The sequence below is a fragment of the Chelon labrosus genome (genome assembly GCF_963514085.1).
Source record: "Chelon labrosus genome assembly, chromosome: 17".
In the NCBI taxonomy this organism is placed as follows: domain Eukaryota; kingdom Metazoa; phylum Chordata; class Actinopteri; order Mugiliformes; family Mugilidae; genus Chelon; species Chelon labrosus.
In genome coordinates, this window is record NC_140350.1 from 9192337 (window position 1) to 9207271 (window position 14935).

Below are 14935 nucleotides of genomic sequence, written 5' to 3' on the forward strand. Positions count from 1 at the left end.
GGGAGTCATATAAAAATTGAGAAAAAGGAGTTGAAATATCTACCTATCCATTTATCTAGCTAGATACACTATATTACCAAAAGTATTCGCTCACCCATTCAAATGATCAGAATCAGGTGTTCTAATCACTTGGCCTGGCCCCAGGTGTATAAATTCAAGCACTCAGGCATGCAGACTGTGAAACAAGACATTTGTGAAAGAATGGGCCGCTCTCAGGAGCTCAGTGAATTCCAGCGTGGAACTGTCATAGGATGCCACTTGTGCAACAAATCCAGTCGTGAAATTTCCTCGCTCCTAAATATTCCACAGTCAACTGTCAGCTCTATTATAACAAAATGGAAGCGTTTGGGAAAAACAGCAACTCAGCCACGAAGTGGTAGGCCACGTAAAGTGACGGAGAGGGGTCAGCGGATGCTGAAGCGCATAGTGCAAAGAGGTCGCCGACTTTCTGCACAGTCAATTGCTACAGAGCTACAAACTTCATGTGACCTTCAGATTAGCCCAAGTACAGTACGCAGAGAGCTTCATGGAATGGGTTTCCATGGCCGAGCAGCTGCAGCCAAGCCACACATCACCAAGTGCAATGCAAGGCGTCGGATGCAATGGTGTAAAGCACGCCGCCACTGGCCTCTAGAGCAGTGGAGACGCGTTCTCTGGAGTGATGAATCACGCTTTACCATCTGGCAATCTGATGGACGAGTCTGGGTTTGGAGGTTGCCAGGAGAACGGTACATTTCAGATTGCATTGTGCCAACTGTGAAATTTGGTGGAGGAGGAATTATGGTATGGGGTTGTTTTTCAGGAGCTGGGCTTGGCCCCTTAGTTCCAGTGAAAGGAACATTGAATGCTTCAGGATACCAAAACATTTTGGACAATTCCATGCTCCCAACCTTGTGGGAACAGTTTGGAGCGGGCCCCTTCCTCTTCCAACATGACTGTGCACCAGTGCACAAAGCAAGGTCCATAAAGACGTGGATGACAGAGTCTGGTGTGGATGAACTTGACTGGCCTGCACAGAGTCCTGACCTGAACCCGATAGAACACCTTTGGGATGAATTAGAGCGGAGACTGAGAGCCAGGCCTTCTCGACCAACATCAGTGTGTGACCTCACCAATGCGCTTTTGGAAGAATGGTCAAAAATTCCTATAAACACTCTCCTCAACCTTGTGGACAGTCTTCCCAGAAGAGTTGAAGCTGTAATAGCTGCAAAAGGTGGACCGACATCATATTGAATTCTATGAGTTAGGAATGGGATGGCACTTCAGTTCATAGAATGAGTAAAGACAGGTGAGCGAATACTTTTGGTAATATAGTGTATATAGATAGATAGCTATATAGTTAGGCAAGTGTTGCTTTAGGGTATGGTACCTAACACTAATTATAAACTAAATCTAACCATATCCCTGTAACTACTTTCGCCCTTTTTTTACATATTGTATGTATAGAACATTATTTGGTGTTGTTTTATGTCGCATAACTGATACAAAGAGTTTTTTTCCCCCGATTTCTATTGAAGAAAAATGGCCGAGTTACCAGTACTAACATACTGTAGTAGCATAACAAAAAACAAAGGTAAACGTGTTAAATCAGAATGGCAGTTTATTTAGTCTCTTCTTCATATTTTTCTCATTCATAAATACATTCACATGCATAGTTACAGTGGTGTGCAAACCAGTGAACACAATTTGTAATATGACATGTTGCGCTAAAATATAACAGTAGTGTCAATGATCAAAGAACAAGCATAAATAAAATATGTTAAAACATTTTAGTTAAATTAATTTAAAACGGCAGTGGCCAGCATCACAGAATGACTATTCAGGGCATGTATCCAGTACATACCTGTAACAATGTAACAATATAATTAGATATCATAAAATGCTTTTACACACTATCGACTATGGACGTATTTTAAATGTGCCTTCATTGCAATTAAGAGCATCTCTGTAAACAAGTTGGCTGGTCAACTGCTCTAGTAGTTAGTGCAGCGCAGGAAGTAGTTGTTCCTCAGCACACGGAACAGCCTGCCAGACCTCGGGCTGTACTCGAACACGTAGGGTCCGCTGTAGAGGTAAGTAAAACCTGCAGGACATCGATAGTACATATTAGTTTCTGTTCTTAAAGGATTTCGAATTTCTGTAAAAGCTCATTCATGTAATCTTGAATGCTTGAACAGCACACTTACCTCTGTACTGCAAGGCCGCTGTCACGCTGCCGGTCATGCCAGAGAATTTCTCATCCACCTGTTTGGGGAATCCTCTATCCATAGTCTTTCTTGCCTCATCATAACTGAAAAAAAAAATAGACAGTAATGAAACTGACTCACAATTTGTAATACATTTTGTAAATCATAACCATGCCAGAATTAGTAATTTGAACTGATTTCATCTCATTTGAACACACCTGTAGTATTCTCTGCCAGAAAAGAACAGTGTCTTTCCAGATTCTGGTTCATAGAGGGCTGCGTCCACTTTAGTCACATGTTCGGGCAGACCAAAACTGGAAATTGACTTGGGATAGCCACGCACAAGATCGTATCCTCTGAAAGCCCACACGTTGCGTCCTGTAGAAAGATGAAAAGACTGGTTTGAATCTATTTAAAGGTCAACAGGGTAGTAGTAGTAGCAGTATAGTGTAACATTAGGTGGACACAGAGAACACATACTGTACCTTTAAAGAGTAAGACACTGTCCAACTGGTAGCTCTCATAAGCAGCATCAATGCTGACAGGGGCGTTAGGCCAGAAGTTTGTGATGAGAGTCTGCTGGGGTGTATTGCTCTGAGGGTAGCTGCGCCAGAAGAAGCTGGGACCACACACAAAAGAATGTAAATGAGTTCAGGAGCCAGCTCTAGCCTGAAGAAAAACATTCATAAGAGGCTGAATTGAGCATTCAGCACCGCCCATACCTGTCCTTGAAGAAGAGCATCTCTCCTCTCAGGGTGGCAACAGCATCCAAGACCATGGATAAATCGCAGGCATCAGGAGTGGTGGGGGGTGTGGGTCCAGGCTGAACAGAATCCTCGTTTGCACCTGGAGGTTACATAAAACGAATGTCACATTGCAGCAACATTGTGTTCTGCATATAATCTGGTCATGGGCTGTTTGTTCAAAGGGAGGAATGGTGCAGATTCTCAGTACTTACCATACAGGGACTGGATGCCATTTACATCGTCCCGGGGCAGAACAAAGGTGTCAGGGTTTCTGTATGAGTACACAGGGTACATGAGAGCACCAGGATCATCGGAGTGAGACAAGCCCAGAGAGTGGCCAAACTCATGGGCGGCGACCATGAAGAGGACGTAGCCTAAAGCAGGGAAAGCAGAGTGATGGATCAGTTACAGCCCTTCTAGATTAAATGAGGATTTAAGCAAAAGAAGATGCCATGTTCTGTAAAAAAATAACAAACTTACCTGAGGTCGAGCGGAAAGTGAATGTCTCATCGTCATCGAAATGGGCATCTCCTCCGATACCAGGAGCAGGAGCGAAGGCATGGGCAAGAGTACCATCAGGGCCATCAAAGGGGTAATAATCACCGTGGGCTGTAAGCAAGAACATAGTCGTGTTAAACTATGTCAACCACATAGAGACACAAGCCTTTAACTAAACTGGGTTTTCCAAATGCATCTCACCACACTGGCTGATAAATCACACTGACTGTTTATAAGATACTGCTACGACTAAAATTCTGATCATACAGTAGTGGTATAACTGAAAGTTAATTTGTACTCACATAGGCGACCAAAGGAGATCATGATGTCGGCGGTGCCGCTGTAGATCCTTGTGAATCTCAGAGGAGTGACTTTGGCCCAAACCTGCAGAGCTTTCTCAATGGAGTCATCCACCTCTGCCTGAGACATGTCCGGTGTGTAGTTCTCGATCCTGTAGCACAGAAAATTACAACTCTGTGATTAACCACATGAAATACCTGTAATAGTAAGCTTCTCTCACATTCTCTCTTCAGATCATTCACCTGTATGTCAGGCTGTTTTTGTCCCACTTGAGGTTGTTTCCAAAAATGGAGTACTGAGCAATGTTTCCGTCTGGAACGCCGCAGCGGGGCTTCTTCATCATGGCCAAGGTGTCGGCATCCAGAGTCCCTGTGATCTGGAGACCAAAGAACCTCTGCATCTCAGTCAGCTTCTTGGTCTCCGGGCTGATCCCCCGCCTCACAGTTGGACCACTCTCCTCCGTTAGGTTGAAAAATTTCTTCAGGTAGCCCTGTAGATGAAAAAAGGAGTTAGAGCACTGCAGTTCACAATCGTCAGAATATATGCATAAGAAGGTAAATCAAGCAAACATACCTTTGCAAAATGTTCATCCTGCACAGTAATTGGCAATACTGGCTTGCAGTAAGCTGAGACCGCCAGGGTCAGTAGAATAGTCAGACTGAAAGTCTTCATGTTTGCTTGTCGAGTGCAAATTGTGTCTTGGCCATGGAGGCAGCCGTTATTTATGCTGGCACTTGGGCGTGTTGAGCAAATACCTGCTTGAGTCGGTGACTCAGGACATATTCCTTTTATGGATAAGAGAGGAAGTCTGGCTTCAACTGCTCATTCAAAAAAAAAAGTTTCCAAAACAAGACACTGCAATTATGATGACATCATTCATAATGTTACAAACAGCAGCGTCACATGCATTTTAAAACACCACGTAGAATAAAGTCATACGCAGTAAAACAATACAATTATTAGTTTTATTTGGAAAAATGCATTCATCCACAGTCAAGATGTTAAATGAACATTTGCAACACAATAATAACTTGTGAAAAGTATGAAGAGGACACATGGGATAAATATCTCCTCTCAAATCTGTTTTCCATATTTTACAACATGAAACAACATTAAACAACAAAATTAAAGTACTGATGAGGTTGTGTGACCGAAAGCTCTAGAACAGCTGCTCAATGGACTTCAGGGTGTCGTTCTGTCACCCTGTAAACAAGTGTACAAACGAGTACAGATCTGCATTAAGAACTACTTAAGAACACTACATGTTCCTCAAGTCATAACCTAATGCAAGGACTATTTTATTCAAATGGCCGCATTTTTTGTCAGTTTTTCTCTTTTAACAGTATTTCCTTTACCCCATGCTTTATTGGAACTTTTATTCTGGTGTTTTAATCCCGCATGTCTGTGAATGACCACTGCTAACAAGGAACTCTGACTAACTCTACTTATTGGTCATTAAATGATGTTAATCAGTCACCAGCAGTAAAGAATGAATAACAAGCACTTCTACTATAACTTGATTTCTTTAAAACATTAAGGTTTCCTCATGTATTCAGTCACAAACATATTCATTATTGCTCTGCTGCACAGAAATCTGATTTTCCCAGTTGTTTGAGGAGTTGAGGAGTTATGCTGGCATGTCTCCAACAATCCTTAACCACGTTGTACATCATCGCTTGTTGAAAGCTACATTTCAGCCACTGTTGGCCAACACTGGACTGTGAGAAAAATGGTAACGACTGCACTGAGCAATGTGCTTTCACAGATGAATTGACAAACAGCAGCAAATGAATGTTGTAATTAAAAAAAAAAAAAAAAGCAACAAAGGTGTTGGATCACAGTTTCATAGTGATGCAAAGCAGAACCATGCAATGCATTTTTCATTTGGTTAAGTATCTTTAGGTAAAATGTTGATATCCATTTCATGCAAAAAAAAAATTCAAATGATCACAGTAAAACTTATCCAGTGGCGGAATTAGATTAAAACAAACATTTGAAATACATTTGTAAAATCACATGAAACACACAAAAAACTGTACTTTGATTCAAGGTAGTAATGCCATTATTACAACACTATTACCTCAGTATTAGACTCTGAGATAACAATTCCCTGCGTTATCGTCTCGTCTCGTCTTCTTCCGCTTCTCTGTGTTATCATCACTTCCCATTTCTGTATTAGGCACACTGTGACTGTTGCTGAATATTCAGTTTTGTAACATTTTGTATGCCCACATCTCTTATACACTGTCAGAGATAACGTCAAGTATACACTATTGTCATCAAGCTCAGAGGAACGCATCCTTTCAGTTATTTCCTGTCCGACACTGTTTCATTGTCATCCTTCTTCTCGCATTCCAGCAGCTCGTTGGCGTAGCTGGTGTAGACCACGTGTTTCGCCTTGGAGTCATATTTGTAGAAGAGGTTTCCCTTGAAGAAGTGAGCGAATCCTGTGAGGGAATCACACTGTGTTATTGTAGTATATGAAATGTATGTGGGTACTGAAACTTTAGCATTTCTAGCGAGATGTGCCGTTTGCTGCATATATCATGTTTGCAAAAAGAAATAAAATACATGAAAGCTTGGGATGTGCTCACATAAGAAAAAACAGTGAGCAGCAAAGACAAGAATTTAACTGTAGCAGCACATGATATCGTGCACACGGCCAGTGAAGTGTTTCTAAAACATCATCCGACGTGTGATTTATATATAAGAATAGCTCGAAGCTGCACACAAAAAAAAACAAAAAACAGAAAAAATGAACGTAAACTGTCCATTTTAAAATTTATGAACTTAGCAAAATCAAAAAATGGGAACTATGTGAACTAGTTCACTTTTATCTGTGCAAACCGAACTTTCACCTAGTTCTTTTTTAGTGTGAACTTGTACGACACTGCATGTGGTATAGGACAGTGTGAATTGATTGTAATTTCTTTGTTTTGCACTGGATTTAATGAAAGGAGTAATAACACTGTGTGGAGTGTATCACTTTTTAAAGGGAGAAATAGAAACTACCATCATAGAAGACAGCTGCATCTATGGGAGTCGGAATCCCAGGCCACTGCTGCTCTATGGGCATCGGTGATCCTTCCATCATCTTCAGCCTCTCATTGTACCTGTACAGACAATGAATACAGTGGAATTTTTTATATGGGTATTTCTGCTTGAATGTGTGTGGTGCAGCTTGACAGACCAGGTGATTAATCAGCCACACTGGTGAGATGATAAATAGCTAAGCCAGGGCTGTTAATTAATCACATGGTAAACTGACTAGCTTTCATTACGTCACAAGTTAAAAAGGAAGTAGTCTGTCTGGTCCAGTTTACTCAGTACACAATAACGTGATTAGTCATAGCGTTTATGTGTACGGTAGCAATAGGAGAAAACTTTAGGAACTGGGGCTAATACATTCTTATTCTTATAGCTAGCTTAAGCACTGAGGACGCATTTGAGTGAGCCGATCTCTGTCCACATGTGCAGGTGGTCCGGGACGAATTTGACTGCAGTCCTTTGGTAGTGGGAACATGCCATTCATCCTCGGTCTCATTTAAGACTGCTTACGTGACAATTGTGCTCTTGCCTAAGCAGGGGTTTGCTTCATTCATTCAGGAAATAAACACACAACCGCAATTAGGACAAAGCCTTGCAAGTGAAGTTCTTTAGAAATGGGAGCCCTTTAAAACATCATGTCTTTGTAGCTTTTAGCTAACTAAATAATAATCACATCATGATGTGCCAACATAAATAAATAATCATTTAATATGTGTGCCCAAGTCATGGTGCACACACAGCAAACAGCTGTTTGTGGTTGGGATACAGTGGCAGTGATTCATTAGAGACAGCAGTTGTTATAATATTCTGCTATGCCTCAAATGATGCTGATGTTTATTTGCACGCAGAGCACAAGACTGACATCGGATCTTAAGCACTGGCTGGGGACGCATGTTGACACATATTTGTAGCTCCAAACACCACATAGTTCTACTGTCAGTGCTTTGTTGTTTCCTCTTCTGTTTTATATCAGTCCTCTGGATAATACAATCTTGTTTACACTGTGCTCTTCTCCAACCAAAAGCCTGCCTTTGACATTCTTCAGACATCGCTGTAATGTCAGAGTAGCTCTAAAGACTGAAAAGGCAACATCTGTTTTATTCTCAAGAACCCGTGATAGCAAATCTTCCTGTCATCGGTTTGTGAATTTGATTGAATATGGTTGAACATCATCACGCTAAGGCCTCACACTGAACACATGGAAAACTGTACTGGAATAAAGCACGTTTGCAGTAGATTCCAAATAGGGAAATTTTTTTTTTTTTTTCCCCCATGGTGCATTTTTGTAATAAAGCAGAAATACGTCAGTTATGTTAAAAAAAGTCTTCCACAAAAGCTGCCCCTGTGTCATGATTCTGTGAATTCTGTGTGAATGACTCTTCCTTGGTTTCCTGTTCAGTGACTCCTGTGTTTTTCCCTTTTGATTGTTTCATTGGTTTCTCCTTGTGTGCTCCACCCTCACTAGTTTCACCTGTGTCTCGTCACCCCTCTCCCCACTTGTGTGCGTATATATATAGCCCTGCCTTTCCCTTTGTTCTCTGTAGTGTCATAGGTCATTGTTCTTGTGTTGTGCGTGACTTTTGTCCTCTTATTTCTCCCGTGTTCTTATTTCCTTGCCGTCCCTGCGGCGCCTTTTGTTACCATTGCATTTTATTAAAACCACTTTGTTTCCAACTCTGTCTCATCTCCTGGTGTCCTTTGCTTGGGTCCCACCTCACCACTGAAAACCCAGACACCCTGTATATCAAATTTCAATCTGTTCATTAACTTAGATCTCAAGGTTGGCTAACTCAAGACTGAATTAAACTGAGAACTGAGTCTTTTAAGGGAGTAAGATGTGCCTTGAGTCAGAGGAGAAGCTACCCACCTCAAGTCAATTTGTTCATTACAAGGCTACAGCTTGTAAGAGGCTGGCTTATGAAAAAGAGCTGTGGGAAACTGTGGGATGTTAAATACCTCCAACACTCGTGGCCAGTGAAGAACACAGTATAGTGGTCATGATTGAAGTGAAGCGCAGCATCTACGGATTTTATTCTGGAGGGGAAGCCCAGGTCCGAGATGTTTCTAGGAAAACCTTCCTCCACTTTTAACTGCCTCAGCATCCAGTACTGCTGACCTGAAACAAACACTGCTGTCAGACATCAGCAGATACATTTATATTCACCAGCCATTAAGCTGTACCTTCTGTTTCAGAAAAGTAAATTCAGGTGTACAAGTGCACAATTTGTGACGCTGTTTTAGGGTGTCACCAGTGCTAACCTTTGAAAAACAGAATCAGGTTCTTCTTTACATTCTGGTACACAGCATCCAAGTAGGGGGGCACGGCGTCTGGCCACAGACTGCTAATCATGGTGATTCTTGTTTCATCAAACTTTGGATGTTTCCGCCACATAAATCTGAAAAAGCAGAAAGCTATCTCAAACACCACTTCAATTAATATTTAATAATTATTAATAATATTAATTTATTATTCTTATAGTTGTACAGAGAAGACATCCATTGAGAAGTCTCTCCACCACCAGATACCTGTCTTTGAAAAACAGGACCTCCTGTTGTAACTCTGATACGGCATCAAAGGACAAATCTGGATCGCATTTGTCGGGCGTCCTCGGTGGAGGCTTTTTTAAGACCAGCGAATCAAAGTTGGGACTGACACCTGGAGGAAACAGGAAGAAATTTTTCTAGACAGGAAGAACAATACCCACCAATATGACTGTGACTCTGTCTGGAGTACACCCTGGACAGGTCACCAGTCTATCACAGGGGAGACAGACAACCATTCACACTCACATGCACACCTACAGCCAATTTAGAATCATCAGTGAACCTAACAAGCATGTCTTTGGACAGTGGGAGGAAGCAGGAGAACCCACATAGACACAGGGAGAACATGGTCACTCTACAAACAATGCTTTCATCATATATTCATTAATTATTGCGTAACTGGCTGAAAATATAAACACAAAGGTTGTAGAGGCTTGGTCCTGGTTATTTGTTGAGTTGACTGTTACTTTGTCTTGGCAAGGTTATTATGAAGCTAGGAGGCTATACAGTGTATTTCTCGATGCGAGAACAGCGTGTGGTATATATTTGATATGTCTACCATCTCTAATATACCTCAGTCAAACTTATGAATCCAGCTAAACTCACCGTAAAGGTGTTGGATGTCTTTGACATCGCGGAAGGAGAGCTGCACCTCATAATTGGGGATGAAGTTGTATGCTGGGAACATGATAGCTCCGGGATCGGATGAGTGGGGCAGACCAAGTGCGTGGCCAAATTCATGAACGGCCACAGCAAATAAACTGAAACCTGGCGCAGGGGAAACCAGCCATGTCAGGGAATTTATGGCACAGAAAAGGTGAAGAGCGAAGCAAAACGATATAAAACAGTGTTACTGCTGTTAAACCCAAAAACAATTTGATTTAAAACGTTTGCATTACCAGTAGTATTAACACTCCATTCTTCCTCTGCATCAAAGTGCACATCTCCACCAATATCAGATCCAGGCATAAACGCATGAGCCAGGATTCCTCCTTTGCCATCAAAAGGTGAGCCATCCTCATGGTCTGCAAGAAACAATGTCATATTTAGATATTTTAACACGTTCAGTGAACACGTGTGGGGCGGCGCAGTGATGTGGTGGTTAGCACTGATGCCTCACAGCAAGAAGGTTCTGGGTTCAAATCCATTGGCTGACTGGGGCCTTTTTTGCATGTTCTCCCTGTGTCTGGTAATGGACCGTAGGTGTGAGTGTGCCTGATCAGTGTGTGCATCTAGGACTCACCACCGCTGTGGAAGGCGATGACAATGTCAGCCTCTCTCTTGCTGCGCTTGCGAAACTTAATCTGTGCGACGCTGGACCACAGCTCCCACGCTGACTTGAAGATTTTACGAACCTTCAAGGCTGAAATGGGGAATTTGTTGCCAGCAATCCTGATGATAAAATGTTAATGATTAATTGAAATGATCTTTACTCATGTCATATATTTAAAGCATTTAATGTTCCACTTTTTCAGCAGTCAAATCCTCGATATGTGTTCTGATGTTTAACCTGAACCCAGTCCTATGGAATGTGATGTTGACTCTTACTGTTCCTCTAGCGCCAGCAGCAGAGGAACAGCAGTATGTCACATCACTGAGAGATACTTTGACATTTCCTGAACTATATTATATACAGACATACAGGTCTCTTACTTTTTCCCTCATGTCAGATGCTCCAATTCTTTGGCTTATGACTAAACAGCTGCAAACTAATGCAGTTTAGCAATTTAGCTTGAGCTGTACATTCCTGTGTGTTGAAACCCCACATTTTGCTGGGATTGCACTACCTGTATCTTTAACGCAACCTTACAGCACTGCTCTGCCAACATTCATTTTCAAAGACAAGAAGGCTTTGCCACCCACTGTGTCATTCCTAACCTGTAGCTGAGCGTCCTCCTCCTCCAGCGTGTTTTATCTCCAAACTTCTCCACATCCGACAGACCACATCGCGGCCTCTTCATGACTGTCAGAGTCTCATTAGTGAGCTCTCCACTTGGGGGCAAGCCAAAGAAGCGCTGCATCTCCCGGACCTTATCGCAGAGCCCAGTCGCCAAGCCGGCATCTTCTCCTGGGTCGGCGCTCCTCTTCTTCCTTTTTGACGAGGGCTGGTAGCCGTAGAAGTGCTGAAGATATTCCTGCAGAACACAGTTCCTGTCACTCAAGCGGAAGAACATAAGGACACAATCCCGTGCTGGAACAAGCAGTTAAAAACTGTTAAGCTGAGGAGTAGCACAAATGCTCAAACTCTCATGAAATGACTTTACAGAAAAACATTCCAAACATTTCCCTCAAACCTTTAATCATAGCATGGTGCGGAAAAGTCGCTGCTCTCGTGTAATTGCAGGTCTCAACATCAGCCACAAAAAGGCTAAAGTTTCTGCAGCTTCTTTACGGGATTACAGCAGTGTAATGAACATTTATGAACAGATTTGTATAACACCTCTACAGAGAGTATGTCTGTAAATAATAAAGTCTTATACGCATTTGTTTAGAAGTATTATTATATAATAAGGACACCATGGACTGTCTACATACTGATGTAGTCTCACAGTTTCAGCCTGATTTCAGTCAGTGCAGACAAAAACTAAATGGAGTAATAACAAAGAACTAGGATTGACTGTCAGCGCTGATGCCTATATGATACATTATTTGGGGTAATTATGAAACATTTGAAAAATACACGATAAATATTTAATCAGAAAGAAATCTAAGAATATAAGAAGAATCTAATTTCAGTACGGGTGAGTTAAATACATTTTGTGATGTATATTTAACAAAATAATGATAATAATAAATCAAGGCAGTAAATAAGACATTCTGAGCAAGCCTTTAATACCAGCTTAACATCGTTCAGTCAGTTTTTTCAGACTTCTTTGATGTTCTGTGCAAAAAATCACTAAATACACAAAATACCATCACCATCCCATTATTTATTTAACGTTATCAAGCTAACATTTAAACACATAATTGACAAACCTAAAGTATTCAGTGTTTTTCTTGGCAAAAGTTGCAAGCAAGCAACTCAGTGTGTGGCTGAGCCCATTATTTTTATTACTGCTTTCTCCTGAATTCATTATGTTACCACAAGACAGACACACAAATCAGACCCGCTGCTGCCAATGCCTTCTTCAGAAACCAGTCTATTCAGACTGATAAGTGCAGGCAAGTGGCAGATGTTCACAAGGAGATGATTATCAGTCGCAAAACATTTTGCTTCAGGTGATGCTTCCCGGCGGTAGACAATGCAGAAGTGAAAAAGTAGTTATCTAATTAAGTTGTGACATAGAGATCATTTTCTGCTATCTTCACAAGAGATCGAAGCTGCGCATTTCAAGGGAAGGAAATAATTAAGCTGTGGACCTGCAACATGAGAATAAGAGTGGAAGGATAAACAATAGATGCTTTTAACGTCCTGCAGAATGAGAATCAGAAGAAGGTACTGGAGATTTAACTCGGTAAAACATATTTTGTAGAAATATATTGATCAACATGAGATATGCTGTTCTGGGATAGGCTCCAGCAGACCCCCGCGACCCTTAACAGGAATAAGCGGGTACAGAAGATGAATGAATGAATGAATGATATGCTGTTCTCATTTTGGTTCTTGAATAGAGCTTGATTGTGCAGACACAATGAAAACACTGCACTTCTGTTGCTTAGCATGAGTCATTTCTTAGTGAATGCAGAAGGTACTCATTACAAAACTTTTTAAGGAAAATCAAAATACAAAATAAAATGAAAAAATATCTGTCAAATGTCTAAAGAAATGTTTAGCTGCAAAACAGGTCTTTCACTCCAATAGTTCTACTACTTAACTGTTTTATGTTGACATAAATTTGTGCTCCTGCGAATAAAGATTAGAAACAAACAAACTCCCGTCAGTAGGCAAACATTTAGATCTTTTAAAAAGCTTTTAATTGAATCCATCACCTTGCTGATATCACATCTACAACACTATCCCAGCACGGGCTATCTGACACCCTTTTTTTCATGGAGATCATCTCTATCAAATGAACAGATAAATACCTGTGCAAACTCTTGGTCAGCTTCAGATGGTGCAGCATGAGGATGCGTGGTGGGCAGGTTGGCGGTCCACAGGGGTAGGGCTGTCACAATTGTCTGGACGGGCATCAGAAGAGTCAGAAGACTGAGCCAGAGCATCTTCACGTTCAGCAGTCCCAGCGAGACGGTCTGTTTTTGCGATGTGTTGTTGCTGACACGCACGGCTGTATGCAAAGCTGCGGCAGGGACCACCTGTTAATTATGTGTGAGTGCTCCTGTCCTGACAAGAACAGGATAACAGGGTCTCCTTTAATGTCTCTTCAAAGACACACCAGACCCCCTATTTATAATGCTTGCCAAAGAGGGAAATCAGTGCCAGCTGGCCTAAAATTCTCTGAAATATTTTCAGTCCTATACGACATCAAAATTCCTAACCTAGTAACTGCCCCTATCGCCTTCAGGATTCATGGGAACTGCAGAGCTGTTCTAACCTGGAGGAGATAGGGGCAGGCGGAGAATGAATACACACACACATGGAGTATCCGCGTGTAGTGAGGAGGTTAATATAAAAAAAAGGCAACAAGGATGCTGCACAGATTAAATTCAAAATTCTTCTGAATGATTCTGTCAGGGATAATCTTCTAATGTAATCAAAATAACTTTATGTAAGAAAACATTCATTCATTCATTCATCTTCTATACCCGTTTAGTCCTGTTAAGGGTCACGGGGGTCTGCTGGAGCCCATCCCAGCTGTCATCGGGCGAGAGGCAGGGGTACATCCTGGACAGGTCGCCAGTCCATCGCAGGGCCAACACAGAGACAGACAACCATCCACACTCACACGCACTCCTACGGCCAATTTAGAATCACCAATTAACCCAATGAGCATGTCTTTGGATGGTGGGAGGAAGCCGGAGTACCCGGAGAGAACCCACGCAGACACAGGGAGAACATGCATGTAAGAAAACAAGTCCTCTTAAAGTGTTTACAGTTTTCTACATTTCTGCATAAAAACGATTCTAAACATGAGCAGATTTTCACATAAAAACAGAAAGTACAAACTGAGGCATTACACTTTGGAACTGTCTATTTGATTGTTCAGGAAAATGAGCCAATATTACATATCTGTGAGGTGCAATATGAAGGGCACCTCTTGGAAGTTCATTACGAGGACAAATTAGAGTCCATCTGTTTCCCTTCAATTTAATGAGACTCGGGTGCTCTGTGTTGTTGTGGAAGTGAATAATGGCATCGACAAAGGAGCTTTCCAAAGACCTCAGAACCCCAGACTGAAGAATTGTTGCTGCCGACTAGGCTGGAAAAGGTTACAAAAGCAGTTCATGTGAGGAAACCCACAAGCATCTCAGAATGGAAGCGGTTCAGTGCTTAGTTGTAGATTCCTCCGAGCCGCTGTAGGCGACGGGTCAGCATTTACCGTAAATGTTTTGTTGATCTTACTGCTGCTCAAAGGAGTCACACCAGATACCGAAAACAAAGGTTCAGTTACTTTTACAACTCACAGATACTTTATATACAAATGATTACTTTTCGTGAATAAATAAATGCACTAGTATTTAATCTTCTTTATACAGTATGCATGTGTTATTTGT

General features: G+C 41.6%; 2 protein-coding genes across 2 annotated transcripts; both read right to left on the reverse strand.

Annotated features, from left to right (window-relative positions):
* Positions 1-1600: 1600 nt before the first annotated feature.
* LOC311502467 (collagenase 3-like) lies at positions 1601-4658 on the reverse strand. The gene is made up of 10 exons (XM_084564707.1): positions 4304-4658; positions 3973-4220; positions 3733-3881; positions 3413-3541; positions 3145-3306; positions 2909-3032; positions 2672-2805; positions 2405-2564; positions 2187-2290; positions 1601-2083 (listed from the first exon to the last, which is right to left on the reverse strand). The coding sequence occupies exons 1-10, from the start codon at positions 4400-4402 to the stop codon at positions 1974-1976; spliced, it is 1419 nt and encodes a 472-aa protein (XP_084420833.1). The 5' UTR covers positions 4403-4658; the 3' UTR covers positions 1601-1973.
* LOC311502465 (neutrophil collagenase) lies at positions 4657-13690 on the reverse strand. Its single transcript, XM_084564705.1, has 10 exons — positions 13349-13690; positions 11201-11457; positions 10566-10714; positions 10222-10347; positions 9929-10090; positions 9305-9434; positions 9038-9174; positions 8735-8894; positions 6743-6843; positions 4657-6177 (listed from the first exon to the last, which is right to left on the reverse strand). Exons 1-10 carry the CDS (start codon positions 13481-13483, stop codon positions 6038-6040), a joined length of 1497 nt encoding a protein of 498 aa, XP_084420831.1. The 5' UTR covers positions 13484-13690; the 3' UTR covers positions 4657-6037.
* Between the last annotated feature and the right edge of the window lie 1245 nt (positions 13691-14935).

What these genes read in the sequence shown, in the direction of transcription:
- LOC311502467 (XM_084564707.1), bottom strand. Translation starts at nt 4,402, where the DNA reads ATGAAGACTTTCAGTCTGACTATTCTACTGACCCTGGCGGTCTCAGCT. An exon ending in GATCTCCTTTGGTCGCCTAT is followed by an intron (nt 3,542 to 3,732) that starts GTGAGTACAAAT and finishes TCTTGCTTACAG; the next exon opens with CCCACGGTGATTATTACCCC. An exon ending in CAGTGTCTTACTCTTTAAAG is followed by an intron (nt 2,565 to 2,671) that starts GTACAGTATGTG and finishes ATCTTTCTACAG; the next exon opens with GACGCAACGTGTGGGCTTTC.
- LOC311502465 (XM_084564705.1), bottom strand. Translation starts at nt 13,483, where the DNA reads ATGCTCTGGCTCAGTCTTCTGACTCTTCTGATGCCCGTCCAGACAATT. An exon ending in CTGACCAAGAGTTTGCACAG is followed by an intron (nt 11,458 to 13,348) that starts GTATTTATCTGT and finishes TGTGTTCTGCAG; the next exon opens with GAATATCTTCAGCACTTCTA. An exon ending in CCTGATTCTGTTTTTCAAAG is followed by an intron (nt 8,895 to 9,037) that starts GTTAGCACTGGT and finishes TGTTTGTTTCAG; the next exon opens with GTCAGCAGTACTGGATGCTG.